Below are 16328 nucleotides of genomic sequence, written 5' to 3'. Positions count from 1 at the left end.
GTCAGAGTTTGGCCACTGGTCCCTGGCCTGACTTTGCAGGGTTGAGGTAAGGGGGTGGGAGGTTGGGGTTCACTCTGGCCTCAGTTTCTGCCCTCACAGAGCAGGTTCTAAGGAAAAATCTCTCACAGGTAAGCGTGTGATACAAATATGTGGAATCATCACAAGAGTGGATGATCCTCTCGGAACCTGGGGCAGAACAGGCTCTCCGTTTCCTTGGTCTCCTCTGCTGGTCTCTCTGAGGCAGTGATCTGGGCGGACAGAGAGAAATAAACACCCAGCGGGTCCCGCCATCCCTACGAGTCAACCCAGCCAGACAGCTGTCCCTTGTTCTTTCAAGTTCCTGCAAAATTCCAGAGTCACTCCCACCCCCAACAACAGCTGCTGCAAACATGGCCCCTTCCCCTCTCAGGACAGAGTGGGGCCGACTGCCCGCCTCCATATGGATACAGGACATAAACATGACCTTTCTGAAAAGCCCCCCTGCCCAGGGTTCCCACTGCAGGCTTCCGCGGTGGGCAGTGGAGTGTAGGGAGGACGAGTCTTTCTTCATAAACCCGGGTTCCAAGGCCCTCTGTCCCCAGGCATCAGCAGTGATCTCAAACATCCTCTTTAAGGAGCCAACCATCACCCCACTTGTAATTAACACCCCCCCTGGCGTGGTCCACGGCCCTTTGTTTATACCCCACAGCACTGAACACACTCCACCTTCTACTGTATAACTGGATGGTGGCCCAGCCTAATTTCTCTCCCTCTACTAATTTTCATTTGTACAGTACCCCATGGTTGACCAGGAACTTTTGCAATAATCCTGTAAGATCATTATTTAGAAGTAAGAGATGCCAATGGAAAGGAAACTCGGAGAGGTTAAGCGGCTTTTTCAATGCTGAAGAGCTAAACCTTGAGAGCTGGGACTCAAATCAAAGGCTCCCCCCTCACAGAAGATGCGCTGAGGGCAGGCAGGCATCTCAGCCATTTTGCCTCTCTTGCAGGGCATAGTATAGTGTCCTGTAAACAGATGCACCCAGAGTGTTTTCATCGAGTTGGAGCGATTTATTCTCCAACAGGGCAGAGAGGGAAGTAGGAAGGGGCTGACACTTTCTGCAGCTTAGGCCCCATTTCCCCCCTACATTTTCTGGCATCACCTGGCATCTCTTCTAAGACCTCATGTGGCTGGAGGCAACTGGATGAAGGCTATAGCACCTTCTCATGACCCCATTGCACCAGGAGCCCCTTTCCCCTCCACATAATCGTCATCATTACGGCAACTAACAAATCGTTATGAGCCAAGCATGTGCCAGGCCCAAGGAGGTGGGTACCATCGTTACCCTCCATCTCACATGAGGTCAAGAGGTTCATTCACCCACAGTCCCACGACTAACAAGGAGCAGAATGGGACTCCTGGGATTTGAACCCAGGATTGCTGGGAGTCACACTTGTAACTGCTGGGTTAGCCGGCCTCTGCCTGGGAAAGTCAACTGGGTATCATCGCTCCTGAAGCTGCACCATCGCACATCCCTGCAGACAGCCCAGCCCTGCCCAGGACAACCTCCCGGAAGTGGGGCAGTCAGGGACGGAAAAGAAGATCCTGAAGAAGACAAGACTACGGAGGACAGATAGAGAACTTATTTCACCGACTCCTCAGCCCGGGTCTACGGGCGGGCACCAGCGCCTCAATTCACAGTGGCAGAGACAGATACACAGAACAAGGCTGTCAGCCCTCAATGCCTGGCTGCCGCGCCCAGAGAAAGCCATCCGCGCTGCCTGGGAGAGCCCTGGGAGCTGTCTCAGAGGTGGGGGACACTGAGTGAGGCAGAGGAGGGGAAAGGAGAAGCACAGCCTTAGGAGGGGACTGAGCGTTGGGAGTCCAGCCGAGCAGGGTTTGGACCCCTGGACGTGGGTCCTGGTCGGGCTGTCACTATTGTTGCCAGCCCAGAGGAGGCTGAAGGATCTAAGCCCCAAGCAATGATACGTCCTTGTTGGTGGAGAGTGCCAATTAGGTACTAGAGAGTCAGGCCCAAAGGGCTCCTTCAACATCCTCTAATCCAACAATGTCCTCTAATGAACGTCATGGTCAAAAAGTATTTAATCTTGAAATATATTAGACAATTCCAAGAGGTACACACATAATATAGTGTATTACTCAGCAATAGAAAGGAACGGAGTACTGGTACATGCTACAACACGGATAACCTTGAAAACATTACGTTACATCCATAGACATAGAGAGTAGATTGGTGGTTGCCTGAGGCTGGAGGGGTTGAGGGGAAATGGAGGGTGACGACTAAAGGGTATGGGTTTCTTTTGGGGGTGACGCTAATGTTCTATACTTGATTGTGGATGGTTGCACGTCTGTGAATATACTAGAAACCATCGAGTTGTATAGTTTAAATGGATGCATTATATATGTGAATTATATAGCAATCAAGTTGTTACAAAAAAAGAACAATAATGATCCTGGCATACCTACCATCCAGCTTAGTAGTTAGCAATATGGCCAAACCTCCAGGGACCCCCATCTCTACCCCGTCCCTCCTCCCTTCTGAATTTGATGCTTATCCCTCCCATGCATTGCTTATTACACATATATTCCCTGAACAATGGATCATGTTGTTTTACATGTTTCTAACTTTATATAAATGAATTATATTGTACAAGTTCTTTGTAGTTTGCTTTCCCCCCTCAATAAGATGAGATTCATCCATGGTACAGATAGCTTGGTCTGAAGGTCAGGTTCATCCGTGCTTCGCATGTATGTTATTGCTTTGATGGAAGTATCGCAATTTAATATCCTCAATGTATCTCCACTCTTCTACTGACAAATATTTAGGTTTTCTTTTCCTTTTTTCAGTAGTACACACAGCTCTTACCCCTTCTGCGTGTCAAGTGACACCTGTGAGGCCCTGGTGACACCTTTGGGCTGGTGGCAGCATTTGGAGCAGAGACGCTGCGGGGGAAGGGAGCCATGGCCAAAGCAGAGCTGGAGTGAGCACCCTTTCCTCTCTTATGCATGTGAGTGTTTCTCGAGGATGTGCCCAGGAGAGGGGCAGCTTTGTTGGAGGCCATTCCACACTTTACCAGATATTACCACATTGTTCTTCCATGTCATTCACTTCTCTTGACAAGTAAGGAAACTGAGGCCCAGAAAGAGTACAGTGACCTACTCAGAGTCCCTCCGGGTCTGGGCCCGATTCCCAGTCCAGGGCTCTTGGGGCCCCAGCACATTGCCTTTCCGGAACCCTCCATTTCCTTATTTTTATTTCTCTACAAATCCTAGCGACCACCCGGGCAGTGTTATCAGAGCCGATCTAGGAGAAACACATTATCAGCATCGTCCAGGAGGGCTGGGGATCTGGAAGTGCTTTGGGGAGGAAATGGGGAAGAAATTAACTTTAGAGAATTCCCCAGGAGGCTCTAAAGTGCAGAACAGAGCAGAGAGCCTTGAGAGACGAGGCGCTTCCAGGGGCAGGTGGGGGCTGTGTGAGGGCAGCTGTGGGTCTCTGCAGCCCTCCCCACACTGCTCCATGAGGGCTGGAGGCTTCCTTATGTCCAGGGCCCTCTCCGAGGTGACAGCCAGTGCTCCTTTTGGGGCAAGCTAGTTGCCCAAAATTGGGCCACAGAGGCCACCGGAAATGCCTACATTTGGAGTTCAGGGTCCAAGATTTATTGACTGGCTGTCTGATTTCTAAAGCACAGAATTTCAGCTCTGGTTCGGCCCTGGCTCCTTTCCTCTGCAGCCTTTCTGCTTCAAATGCGGTGGCCACCCCAAAGGTGTCACCGGGGCATCACAAGTGTCACTTTGCAGAAGGGATAATAGCTGGAGGGAGAGAAGGGCTGAGGGGTCGGAAGGCCACATTAGGGATTCAGACCTTTATCCTGAGGGTGATAAAAAGTGCTAACGTGCTTTAACTAAGGTTCTGTATTCATTTTTAAAAGATCATTCTGGCTCCTGGGTGAAGAAGGGATTGTAGGATGCCAGCTAGGGGCTACTGCGGTGAATAAGGTCGAGATGGCAGCAGCCTGAACAAGAGTGACAGTGGTGGAGCTGGAGGGAATCAGCGAAGCGAGATCAGTGGGGCTCCGTGATGGATGGATGTGAGGGAAAAGGCGGCGTCCAGGCGGATGCCCAGTTCTAGCCCCAGTGCAGGACCTGCGTAGTGATGGCATCATTCCGCCAGGTAGGAAATGCTGGCAAAGGGCCAGGAGAAAGACACTGGCTTCAACCATGAGCCCTTTGAGGATGGGTGGCCCGAGACACATCCAGGAGGAGACAACGTCAAGGAGCCTGCCCAGGGGGGTGTGTAGGTGGGGAAGGTCCTCCCCGGCTGGAGACCCACAAAAGCTCCTCTCTAACAGCCTCCCCCTGAGTTTTGCTGTCAAGCGCCTCTAGAAGTGAAAGCACAAGGTTTATGATCATGGCTAAGGAGAAACCTTCACAGGTGTATACATTTTGGTCTGTTCTCACTGCTCATTTGAAGACAAATTACTTGTCCCCGCAGGTGGCTTTGCCTGGATTATACATTGAGCACCACAAACCAGGCATTAAGTTAACGTCGTAACCAAACAGCACCGCTAATGGAAAAGGCTACGTTAGGAGAGAAGGATGGGAGGCGCTGCAGGCCTGGAGGGGTAAAGACTTCATCAGGCAGAAACAGTAAACAAAGTAAAGACATCAGAACAGGAAGAGCAGATGTGCACAGCTGAGACACTAGGGCAGATGATTAGCCCAATTGCACTGAAAGCAAAGGAGTGCAACACAGTGGGACCAGGCTAGAGACAGAGGGGCTTACTATTCAGGTGGGGTGTATACGAGCACTAGGGAGCCAGGGATGGTTTCGAGCAGAGGAGTGGAATTGACAGGACCCAGCAAGCGATGGAGCGCATGGGTGAGAGAAGCAGGCTCTGATGCTGCCACCACAGGCTGAAGCCTGGTGTCGGGAAGGGCACATGGGCCAGGAGACAGGACTCCAAAGTCAGGAGGAGGAGGTGGGGGCGCAAGAGTGGGGCCTGAACCTGATACAGCACATGAAAGCCCATCCCTCTGGCTGAAACAGAGCCAGGGCGAGTCTGAATTGAACAGGAGGGTCTCTTCCCAGGCTGGCCCTCAGGGACGCACTTTAAGGAATAGCCAGGAATGACTCAGAATGAACCCAACACTTATTTGCATGTAAAGCAGAATTTCTGAGGTATCCGAAAACAGCGTTTCTTTCGTCGAAATGTTCTCCCTAAAACAACCACCATCTCTGCAACCCTTTTCTTTAATGGCTCCAAGGGACACTGTGTTCTGCATTCTCCCTTTTCTGGGTTAGCTGAGTCTGAAATGAGGAGAACCACAAAGAAGGGGTGGCAGGCTGTGGGTCTGCTCTGCTGCAGCCCAGTTAGGGACAGAAGCTCTGGCCACAGTCCCTGCGCATGTAAATGCCATACAGCTGTTGGGGGTGAAATCTGGTGCCAGGGCTAGGCTAGACAAAGAAAGGGTTTCAGGACATGTGGACGCCAGTTCTCACCACCTATGGAAAATAACCAGGCAGCTCCAACCTGAGCATAAAGGGCAACATGTGAGAAAATAGAACCTTGTTCATAGAATCACAGACTTTTGTTTCTGGAAGGGGCTTCTCTCCCCTCCAAGCCATCGTCCACATCACTGCTAGTTATTGCTCTAGAATACAAATTGGATCAGCTCCCATCCCTCTTCCCCAAACCTTCTCTGGTGCCACAGTATCTCTTGTGGGGTAACAAAGCCAGGGCCCATACATTGCTGACGACTACTGGGGCACCCATGGCAGACATCATTAAGCGATTACCACCTCTGCTGCACTTGGATGCCCCCTCAGGATCTGATTCAGCATAGCCCTCCAGGCAAGCATTACTAATCAACCACCCTCAGGATGAAAACCCTTTGCCTTTCTTTGAAAGGAGAGAGCTGGAACTCCTCAGCCTGTCCCTTTGCTATCTTTTTCCGCCCTTATTTCTCATCACTGCTCTGCACTCCAGCTTCCGTCCAATGCTTGCCATTCCCAAACAAGCCTGCCTTTTTCACACTCTCAGAGCCTTGGTCCTTGCCAGTGCCTCCGCCTGGAATGCCCTCTATGCAGATGGCTAGTTGTTCCTTGGAATCTGTTCTCCCACTTCTCATAGTAATAAAGCTGTATCTAAGCGTATGGCCACCCAGCAAAAAACACTACCTGGCCTCCCTTGGACCTGGGGTTAACCAAGTGACTAAGGGCTGGCCAACGGGATATGAGCAGAAGTGATACATGGCAGGTTATTTTTCTTCAAGTTTTGCCCTTAAGGGTTTGGGCATATAATCCCCTGGGCACCTTCCCTTTTCATGCTGGCCAGGGGATGGTGAGGACCAAGCAGCTGCCAGGAGTCCAGAGATGGAAGCCACCTGATGACGATGGCAGGGCTACCCTGCCAGCCCTGGACCACTGTCCTCTGGGCTGCTAAGGAAAAGACCTCCTCACCTTGTTGGAGTCCATCAAAGCCTCTTCCACTAGCCTGGTGAAAGCCACTTGTGACCCCTCATTCATGCGCTCTACCAGAGCTGGCTACGGCCCCAAGGCACGGATCTGACCGTATCACCACCTTGTTTCCACTACTGCAGTCCAACTTCTTAGCTTAGTGGTCAGTGCATGGCTCCAGCCTACTCGTCCCCTTAGAGATGAGGTCAGACGGGGAGTGACCTGCTGCAGCAGCGTGGCTGGGCCGGCTCCCCCCGTGGGTGCAGCCGTGCACCTAATCCCTCAGGCTGCCAGCCCCACCCAGCCCCAGCGCGGCGGGCCTGAAGGAGCTGTTTCCTTGCTGATGGAGCCTATATTGTCCTGCTCCTCATTTGTTACTAAGAACAGGAACAGAGAATGGGAGAGTTGCCCTGATTTTTGTGTTCTTTCCAAGCGGCCTAAGAAGTCCCGTGGTCTGCATGTCTGTTCCCAGGGCCCTTCTCCTGTCCCACCAGGCCGCATGCTTTGTAAGAGGCCCACACCTATTCCTCTGAACTTCTGGTCGTCGTGACCCTCCTAATGACGCCTGACCTTTGGCCTTCCCTCCCAGGCCTGCAGGCCCATCTCTCCGCTGGCGAACAGTGCATGTAGCCCAGAAGCAGGATGCAGCCAGATCTCAGCCAGTCCTTGGTTATTTTGGGACAGGGAGGAGCCTGGGAGGATGCTGGCTAGGTCAGAGGAGGAAGGGACGGAGGTGGGTTTTCTGCCCACGATTATGTGTCCCAAGCCCTCTGGATGCCACCCAGGGCCCAAGGCTGCCACAAGGAAGAACACACCCACCACAGGACTCCCACCTCGGCCCAGCCAGCCACAGAGGCAAACTGAGGGCAGGCACGGGTCTGGGGCTCTAGGCTTCAATCTCCGAGGCCACAGCGGGCAGGAAGAGCATGTGTTTATTTGCTGTGTCCCAACAGCAATGACGTCGGCATCAGGCAAGTCTCAGGGCAGTCTTGGGGGCAGGTATCAGAAACCAACCGGAGGGGAGATGGAGAACACGAGCAAGAACCCGGTCACTCAGGAATGATTCTAATGATCAGTCATGGAACATTCATTGAGCATCCACTATGCATGGGGCACAATACTAGGTACTGGCAAGACAACGGGGAATAATGCTCTTCCTTTGTATTGGCACTTTACAATTGCCTAATTCCTTCTGCAAGTATCAGGAGCTGAAAAGTGGTTCATAAACTCTGACCCTAAGGAAACGATTGGAGATGCATGATTTAGGTGCGAGGACAGTGGTGTTTTACCCATGAGTTTGAAGATTGCAGAGTTTTCCCAATGTCAGAGCTCCACTCTGCCTGTTGCCAGCGTCCTGGAGGAAATCCCATCAATGTGAAGTGCTCAGTACTGTGCCTGGCACATAGTAGGTGCTCAGTTAGGGTCAGTGGCAGTAACGGCGACCACTCATAAGAGCTTGGGAACTCCATGGGCAATAGACTTCCCTGTGGAGGAAGCAACCTTACGATGGGGTGAGAAGCCTCAGTGTGTGCAGGGGGGGCAGGTCCAGGCCCAGAGCAGGACCTACCTAGCCTATCCCAGCAGACGCCCTTACTCCGTGCTTCCATTGTCTGAGATGCTTCTGGACAGCCCTTCTCTGTCAACTCCAAAAAAGCTGGGGAAGTCTTAGTCTCTTTCCTATGTTGCCTCAATTTGGGGTCTCCTCTTTAAAGTGTCCTGTCAATACTTTGGGGAATGCTCTGACCTGGACACCCCTCCCAGGGGCCCCTGCGCTGTCTCCTCCCATCTCCTGGCCAATTTAATTCATGCTGCTGTCCCTCACAGACGACCTGTGTCAAGCCCTTCCTTCTCCCTGCTGCATTCCTCCTCCCCACTGTGCTCCTCCCCCCACCCCCAGTTGCTCATGCTGCTTCACAGCTTTCTCCTCCCCCTCTGAGAGCCCTGGGTCTCACACAGACTCCCCAGAAGGTGAGGCGAGATGAAGCCCTCTTCCAGATTCTTCCTCCCTCCTGCCACATCCTCCCCAGCTCCCGGCCTCCCAAGACCACCACAGCCAGACTTTCTCTAGCACAAAACTGATACCTATTGGTTAGGTACCCACTTTGATGGCAGGCAGGACAGGGGAAGCCCAATCTGGCAAGGAAGAGAGAAGGGCAACCCTCTGCCTTGCCATAAATGTGCAGCCCACACTGCCCCCGACAGGACATGGTGCCTGATGAGGATTTCTGTGGATTTTTAAAGTGCAAGAGGAATGGAGGGGAAAATCATAATAATTGCACTCACTGGGAGTCAGGAAAGGGGACTCCCCAACTATCTCACTGAATCTCTCCCCCATACCTACCAGGTGAGTGTTATCACCATTGTTTTACACAAGGCAACTGAGGCAGGGAGAGGTTAAATAATTCTCTGAAGGTCACACAGCCGGTAAGTGTCAGAGCTAGAATCTAAACCTTCATCTTTCTTCACTCCAAATCTCCTGCCCTTCACCAGCATTTTATACTTTGAGCAAAAAAAAAAAAACGATTGCAATTGACCAAGAGTCATAGGGACAACAGACATGATTCCTTGAAATGGGGGCGGCCCTAGAAACCTTGATGCTATGTCGCTCTGCCCAGGCCCCATCTCTCCACACTTGCTTCATTTCATCTCATTAATCTTGGCATTCTTTTTCCAAAAGCTTGCTCAGATCCCAGGGCTCGATCTTCTGAGCCCTGAAAGAGGGAGAGAGCTTCCCAGGGCTTCTGGACACCCTTTTAATTAACCCAGGCGACCCTCTTCCGACTGGGGCCAGCTGAGTCTTGTCACGGTCTCAACCGTCTTCCGTGGTAGCACCCCTGAACTGTGACTCCCACCTCAGCCTGCTCACGCTCCGGCAAGTGCAGTCTCTCCATTTCCCATATATTCAACATCTGGTGGCCTCTTTTCCCTGGCTGGGGCCTTTGGGTGAGGGCCACTGGGGCACCTCGGCCACTGTGTCCATGGAGGGCCTGCCAGAGAGCCCAGTTAGTATCCTGCCAATGTCACCTGCCCACAGCAGGTATCGAGGGACCACACTCTGAGCTGGCAGAGGCCCAGAGCAGGGCAAAGCCCCCTGCAGTTGCTCGGAAGTATCACCTTGTCTCCCTCAACCCTGTTTTGGAGCTTCCTTCTTCACCCCCCAAAAAAGTACAGCCTATTCCAGTTACCATGGGAACAGGGAAACTTGCTCATCTGTCATTCTCATGGCTTAAAAATAACGGTCAAACAAACGGTCAAACAAACGGTCAAACAAAAAAAGAAAAGTCCTCATGAACAATAACTTATCATTATTATTAACCATGGACAATGCAGTTGAACCCAACATGCAGCAGGGCACCCAGGGCAACAGGCACCCAGCGCACAGCTCTGACTAGAGGAACAGACCCAGATGAGAGGCAGGCGGAGTGATACAGAGGCAAGAGCCCTTGAAGAGGCATTCTCGGAGGTGATGTGCCCACACAGGGCTAGTCAATGACAGAAGCAGAATCTGAATCCAGAGGGGATGGGTTAACTTTGTGACACCACCTCACCGTATGACGCAGAGCTTGTGTGCCAGTGTGTGTTTGTGGGCGTAGCCTAGATACTACACATTGAACATGCAGCACCCTAAGCCACTCAGCGAGGGCAGTCAAGTGTTACAAGTATGGGGTAATTCATTCATTCTGGTAACCACACTTTTGCATACCTACTATGTGTCAGGAGCTAGGGGCACAGTAATGACCAGGATGAGGCTGGTCCCGGCCCTCTTGGGCTTATTGTCTCTTCAACTCTGCACAACACTTCAGAATTGGCAAAACATGGCCATACCCATGAGCTTATCTAATTTCACCACGTGTTGCATACCGTGAAGACCCATGGACGAATTTATGAATGAATGAATGCTTGAATGAATGAATGATGGATAGGGGATGAGTGGGCCAATCAATGAGTAGATGGGAATGAAAGATTCCCATCTATCCAATGAAAAGTGACGCTTGGAGCAGGGTATGGCCAGAACACAACCACTGAGAGGGCGTCTGGTGTGTGTCCCTGTCCTAATCACCCATTTGCAGAGTTCCTTACCTGGAGGGCAGTGACATCCTGGAGACGTCTTCGGGGCCTCCCGGCGCCTGCGAGAGTGGAGCTTCCATTTCTGCACAAGGAAACAGAGGAGAGGAGTCACTGGGAATTGTAAAGGCCAAGCCCTGGAAACCGTCTGTGGGCTGGGGCAGAGGGGCTGCTTGGGAGGACTGTTCCTGGATCAAAGACTGACCACCAGACAGCTGGGTGATAAGAAGCAGACAGGGGTCCCATCTAGGTAATCTCAGTATCTGATGTCTTCAGAATGCTCTTAACCCCAAGCACAGGACCCTAAAAACCAGCTGTGGGCTTCCTGCACTGCACCCGCTTGGCTACAATGACCTGCTTTACTTGGCTCTCTGCTCTTCGTTTCCTGACTCGTTCTGGGCTCCGGTTGGATCCCGGGGTAGGAACAGTGACTTCCGTTCTGCTGTCCCCACAGAGCCAGACATGGGCAGGAGTGGGCGTAGGGAGCCAGGCAGGCCCTCTGCCCCTCCGCCAAACCTCGTCCTCACCAGCTTGCCCATCATGGAGCACTTCTGGAAGGCCCCCAAGAGGAGGCAACAAGCAGACTGGAACATCTCCTGCCCTGAACGAGATGCACTTCCGTGTGGTGAACGGACCAGGGCGCGCCTGTCAGCACCCACCTGGCATGCTCACTCTGCCAAGGGCTGTGCCCCTCGTGCCTCAGTGCCCACAGGCAGCCTGGGACGTGGGCTACACTCGAGCAGAGGTTAACACGCACGCCGCGGGGCCAGCCGTCCTGGGTTCATACACACTTCGTGGACCCTAAGTTGATCACAGTCCCTGCCTCCCTAGGTTCCTGAGAGGATGGAAAAGGCTGACGCATAGACAGGAAAATGCCTGACACCCAGGGGGAGCTCAAGACATGTTAGCTATTGCTGCACTCAGGTCACAGGGGAGGAAGTACAGAGAGGAGACTCTATCCTGGCCAAGGTTAAGGGGGGGAGCAAGGCTGGGATTTGAACCCACCTCTCTGAAGCTACTATAGCAGTTAGAAGCCACATTGGCCCTTAGACGTATTTTATTTTGTTCCCACAGTTACTTATTTGTTTTACATTGTATTTGTTGCCAATATTTTGTAGAGGCTGATTTCTCATGCAAATCTGCGTTTCTAATTTCTCTTGAAAAACTAGAAGGTCTGGCCCCGTGGGGCCTGTACTGTGGCTGGCAGTGATTGATGATCTCCGGCGTCCCTGACATGTACACCGGTTAGGGTGCCAGCTGGCCCCCCATCAGCATTTCTCCAGCATTTGTCTACTGTGTGGTTCTGCCACTTAGGAAGGGCCACGAGGGAGGTAAAGAAAGCTGCGTGGGAGGTGCGGTAGGATGGGGTGTCGCCTCTACTTTGGTGGTGGGCTGGGCAGGTCAGGAAAGCATGAGGAGTCACATCAAACTAATAATGTCTGCTAAGCCTGCTCTGTACTGGCCTTGAGCTGGGTACTTTTATACAATCACATCTATTTTTCACAATCGAATGCCAAGGTTAGTTTAATAGTGACCTCATTTTTTCACATAAGGAAATGGAGGCTCAGAGAGGCTGAGTAAGTTGTTGAAGACCACACAGCCAGTATGTGGTGGATGTGGGATGAGATCTCAGGCTTTTTAACGCAAAGGCCACGCCATCCTTCTGGAGAAAGGTGTGTATACGTGCTCCTGGAAGAGGGAGCACAGCAGCAGATAGGACAGGAGGTCTGAGCGCAGGTCAAAGCAGACAGGAGGAGAGGAAGGGAGGAATGTCCCAAAAGGGAGACCTTCACTCAGAAAGGGAAGCTTGGAGCACAAATGTTAGGTGGGTGGATGTTGACGCTAGGTCACAGGTGGGCACAGAATGGTCACTGGGCAAACAAGTGACCTCCTAGGACAAAGTCTGGGGAAAGTCCCTGTGATGCCCAGCTCGGAACCTAGCTCACCAATACTACTTTCCCATGGGGCACTGTACCTCTGTCCTTCCTTTCCCACCAATAACCTTGGGCGCTTAAGGCACTTATTTGTGGCTGTTCCTGGACCACAGTAGGTACGTCACACAAGGCTGCTAAGTGACAGAGCCAGTCACTGAGTGACAGCCAAAGCCAGCTGAGTTGGCAGCATTGTGGCTATAGGTTGAATGTCACACATTCAACCACAGCAAGGTGCCAAGCAGAGGCTGGGCCCTGGAGATGAAGAATGGCCCCCAAAACGGACAGGGCCCCTGCCCTCATGAGGCTCACCTTCCAGTGGAGGAAACAGACAATTCATAGAGAAACAAGTGAACGTATAATTCAGGCAGTGACGAGTGTTGTAGAGAAAAATAAAACAGGGTAAGGGATGGAAGAGAACACTTTAAACGTGGGGGTCAGGGAAGGTCTCACTGTAGAGGGGACATGTGCGCAAAGAGCTGATGCAGCGAGGAAATGAGTTGTGCACAGACCTGGGGGACGTGTGCTCCAGGCAGAGGGACCGGCAGAAGGGAAGGGGCTGAGACACCACTGTGCATGCAGCATTTGAGGAAGAGGAAAGAGGGCAGTGTGGCTGGAGCGACTTGGGCAGGAAGGACGGACAGGAATGTGGTACAAAGGCTGATCAGTAGGGCGCTGACAGACTGAATTTATAACCCAGATCCCTGACATTTCCATGCTACTGCTGGCCACCAAACCCCAGAGCTGGTGAGGACGCCGCGCTGTGCCGCCCAGCCTCCTGCTCAGGGTCAGGTCATTCATCCTTAGCGACCTGTGTGGGGCCGGGTCCAGGCACTGCCCTCAGCGGAAAGGAGTGGCCTCCTCCAGGCTCACGCCCACTCCCTCCCCAAAGCAACCCCCATCCAATAAAAGATATGGTTCAAAGACCCAACCCCTTCACCTCAATTCAGCGGGACCCGAGGGCCATCGCAGCCGCAGAGTTCCCATGGGACCTTCCTCTGCCCAAGGATGCTTCCTGACGCTCCTCCATGTTAATCCCACTAAGCCTCCTGCTCACAAACCTCCACCTCAGAGCTGTGTCCTTAGGAACCCAGCCTAAGGCAGACCTGGAAGTGACTTTCACATTTCCTAAGCCTTCAGCTGACCCTCCCGGCCGCAGGCCAGAAGTCAGCCCAGTGACAAACTCAGCGAGGGAACGAAAGTAAGTAAGCCACACAGAGGCTTAAATTCCAGGCCCTCCACCTTCCAGTTCAACACTTTCGTTCAGTCAACCCAATGTATACGGAGCTCTTACTAATTGTGAGACTGTGCGAAGCCGAGAACCAGACAGCTGCTGTCAGCCAAGGAGCTTGAGCTTCATGTGCGAGACGGGTGTGGAGATGTGTCCAGGTGACTGCAGACTTTGAACGCTGAGTGAGAGACGGGGGACTTTGTGCCAGGGAAAGGGTCTAGCCTGGTGGAGCCAGTCAGAGGTTTGACACAGAGGAGGCCCGGGGTGAAGTTTGCGTTGTATACGAGCCCTGAGTTGGCAGCGTTTTGGCTACAGGTTGCAAATGTGAGGGTTGTCACTCATTCAACAACAGCAAGATGCCAAACACGGCTGGGCCCCTGGAGACCATGAGCAGGACAGAGAGAAGGCTGGCAGCTGAGGTGCCTCTCTGGAGACTGTCATAGTCATCAATCCAACTGAGAGACACTGGTGGTCTGGGCTACGGCACGGTGGCGCGATGGGGAGAAGCAGACAATGAGAAGGACACGCAGAAGGAAGAACGGACGGGGCGCGGGACGGACTTGGTAGGAGGGGGGTAGGGACCAGGCTCTGCCATGGGCAGCCACCATGCTCCCAGGGGGACAGGATGGCGGCGAAAGCAGGCTCGTGGGAAGATGACAGGTTTGGCTAGGGACAAGCTGAGTTTCAGGGTTGTCCTTGGGGAGGAGTCCAGGTGGGCAGGGGTCCTTGTGGCTGCAGAGCTCAGCAGAGAGGCCCAGGATAGAAAAACTGGCTAAATTCAGGGTGTGGGTGTGTGTTTTCTTAGCCCGCCCAGTGTTTATTTTGGAAAAGCATTAAATCCCAACATCCTGCATTAAATCACAACATCTCAACCCTTCCAGAGTCTGGGCTTCCACCCCACCCACTGACCCTGAGCTCCAGCTCACTCCTTCTAACACCTCGACCCCAGGGATCCTTCCAGCCTGCAAGACCTTCAGTCTAGGAGTCCTTCCACCTTTTCATTGTCGCTGGCCTGCCACATTTCAATTCCATCCTTGCCCAGCTCAAATTCTGCGGTCAATGATTTGAATCACTCTCCTGGCTACACCCTGAGCTGCCATGATGCCCTCCCCTTCAGCGCATTCTGTTGACCAAGCCACAAACCTGGCAGATGGAGCGTTTCCGTGTACCCCACATGGGCACCCCAGCGGAGGAGCGAAGCCCGAGAAAGCACCACCCTCCTTTGAATACACGATCGTTATCGCAGATGAAAGCCGGCAAGCATACTGTGTTTCCCTGGCACCTTCATCTCCCTATCCTAGGACTTCTCACATCTTCTCTCCCCAATGCAACACCCTGCCTCCAAGGTCACTGTCCCCAAGGTCACTGTCACCTGATCACCTTGAGAAAAACAGAAGCAGGAAGAAAAGGCCTTCCGGAGGCTTCCACCGCCACACATACTTTCCTGATCATCCATCTCCGCAGGCACACTCTCCCTTCTGTCGCGTGCTCCATCAGTGCTCCCAGAGCCCGCCAGCCTCCCATCTGCACACCAGGTCTTGCCCCTCCAGCTCACTCGGGGACACCTGGGCAGCTCATCCCCCTCCCACGTGCATCATCCATTTCCTCCCCTGGACTGAATCACTTACACCAGGGGTCAGCAAATGGTTTCTGTAGCGGGACAGCTAGTAAATATTTTAGGCCCTGGGAGCCATACGCTCTCTGTCACAAGCACTCAAGTCTACCGTCTAGGCGAAAAGCAGCTATGGACAGCTTGGAAACAAAACAAGCATGGCTGTGCTCTCATAAAAAGCATATTTACGAAAACAGGCTTCAAGTGGGACTGAGTTGTCCTTTGCCCACTCCTGATATGTAAGTCATCAGGCAAACATGCTGTCGTCCCTCTCATGGGGAAAAAAGAAAAGAAAAATCCTCTTTTGACGAAGCTTTTTTCCTGGATAAAGACCCTGATGGAGGGTGTCTCCTCCCGCTCACCTGGACCTACCGCCTCTTCCCCTTCCTCCACCTAAGCGGTCACCGATGCCCTCCATCCCTGTGGCTACGTCCAGGGGGTGGTCCTCCGCCGTATCTCAGCCTGTCACTCATTTGCTTGCTCCTCCTCCTCCTGGACACACTTGTTTACTCCGCTCCTAGGATGCCCCTCTCGGGCTTCCCCGCTACCACGCTGTGCTCCTTCTCAGTCTCCTCTGCTGGTTCCTTCTTATTCATTTAACATCACAGTGTTGGAGGGCCACAGAGCCCAGTCTTACTTCATTTCTTTTTGCACTGGCTCCTTGGGGATCTCACCCGTCTTATGGCTCCGACGCCATCTGTATGTGGTGACGGTCTGCTCTTTGCCCCTTGAACCCGGACCTTCCTGCAGAAATCCAGACACATTTATCCAGCTGTCTAGTTGACATCTCCATTGATAGGCATCCCCAAATTAGCCTGCCAGAATAGCTCCTCATGGTCTATCCCCTCTCCCCAGGCCTGCCCCTCCCACTGTCTTCCTCAGCAGACTTAATGGCAACCCCATTTTGCCGGTTGCTCAAAACCAGCATGATCACTGATGGCTCTTTCTTTCTCACTCCATCCCCATTCGGTCAGAAATTCTTGTTTTCTACCTTCAGACATATCCGGTTCTGACCGCCTCTCACCACT

General features: G+C 52.7%; 1 protein-coding gene across 10 annotated transcripts in view; it reads right to left on the bottom strand.

The window, feature by feature from the left end:
- The window catches only part of COL13A1 (collagen type XIII alpha 1 chain), a 144323-nt gene that overhangs the window by 114199 nt on the left and 13796 nt on the right, over window positions 1–16328 (bottom strand). For all 10 annotated transcript variants that reach the window (XR_013994938.1, XM_081073525.1, XM_081073517.1 and 7 more), the window contains exon 2: window positions 10542–10611. Coding sequence is in view for 9 of the 10 variants with exons in the window: in XM_081073525.1 (XP_080929651.1) it covers window positions 10542–10611 (70 nt within the window). In the remaining variant the exon portion in view is untranslated. The remainder of the gene's footprint in view (window positions 1–10541; window positions 10612–16328) is intronic.

Source organism: Rhinolophus hipposideros, assembly GCF_964194185.1.
Source record: "Rhinolophus hipposideros genome assembly, chromosome: 15".
NCBI classification, from domain to species: Eukaryota; Metazoa; Chordata; class Mammalia; order Chiroptera; family Rhinolophidae; genus Rhinolophus; species Rhinolophus hipposideros.
This window is presented reverse-complemented; position numbering and strand designations above follow the sequence as displayed.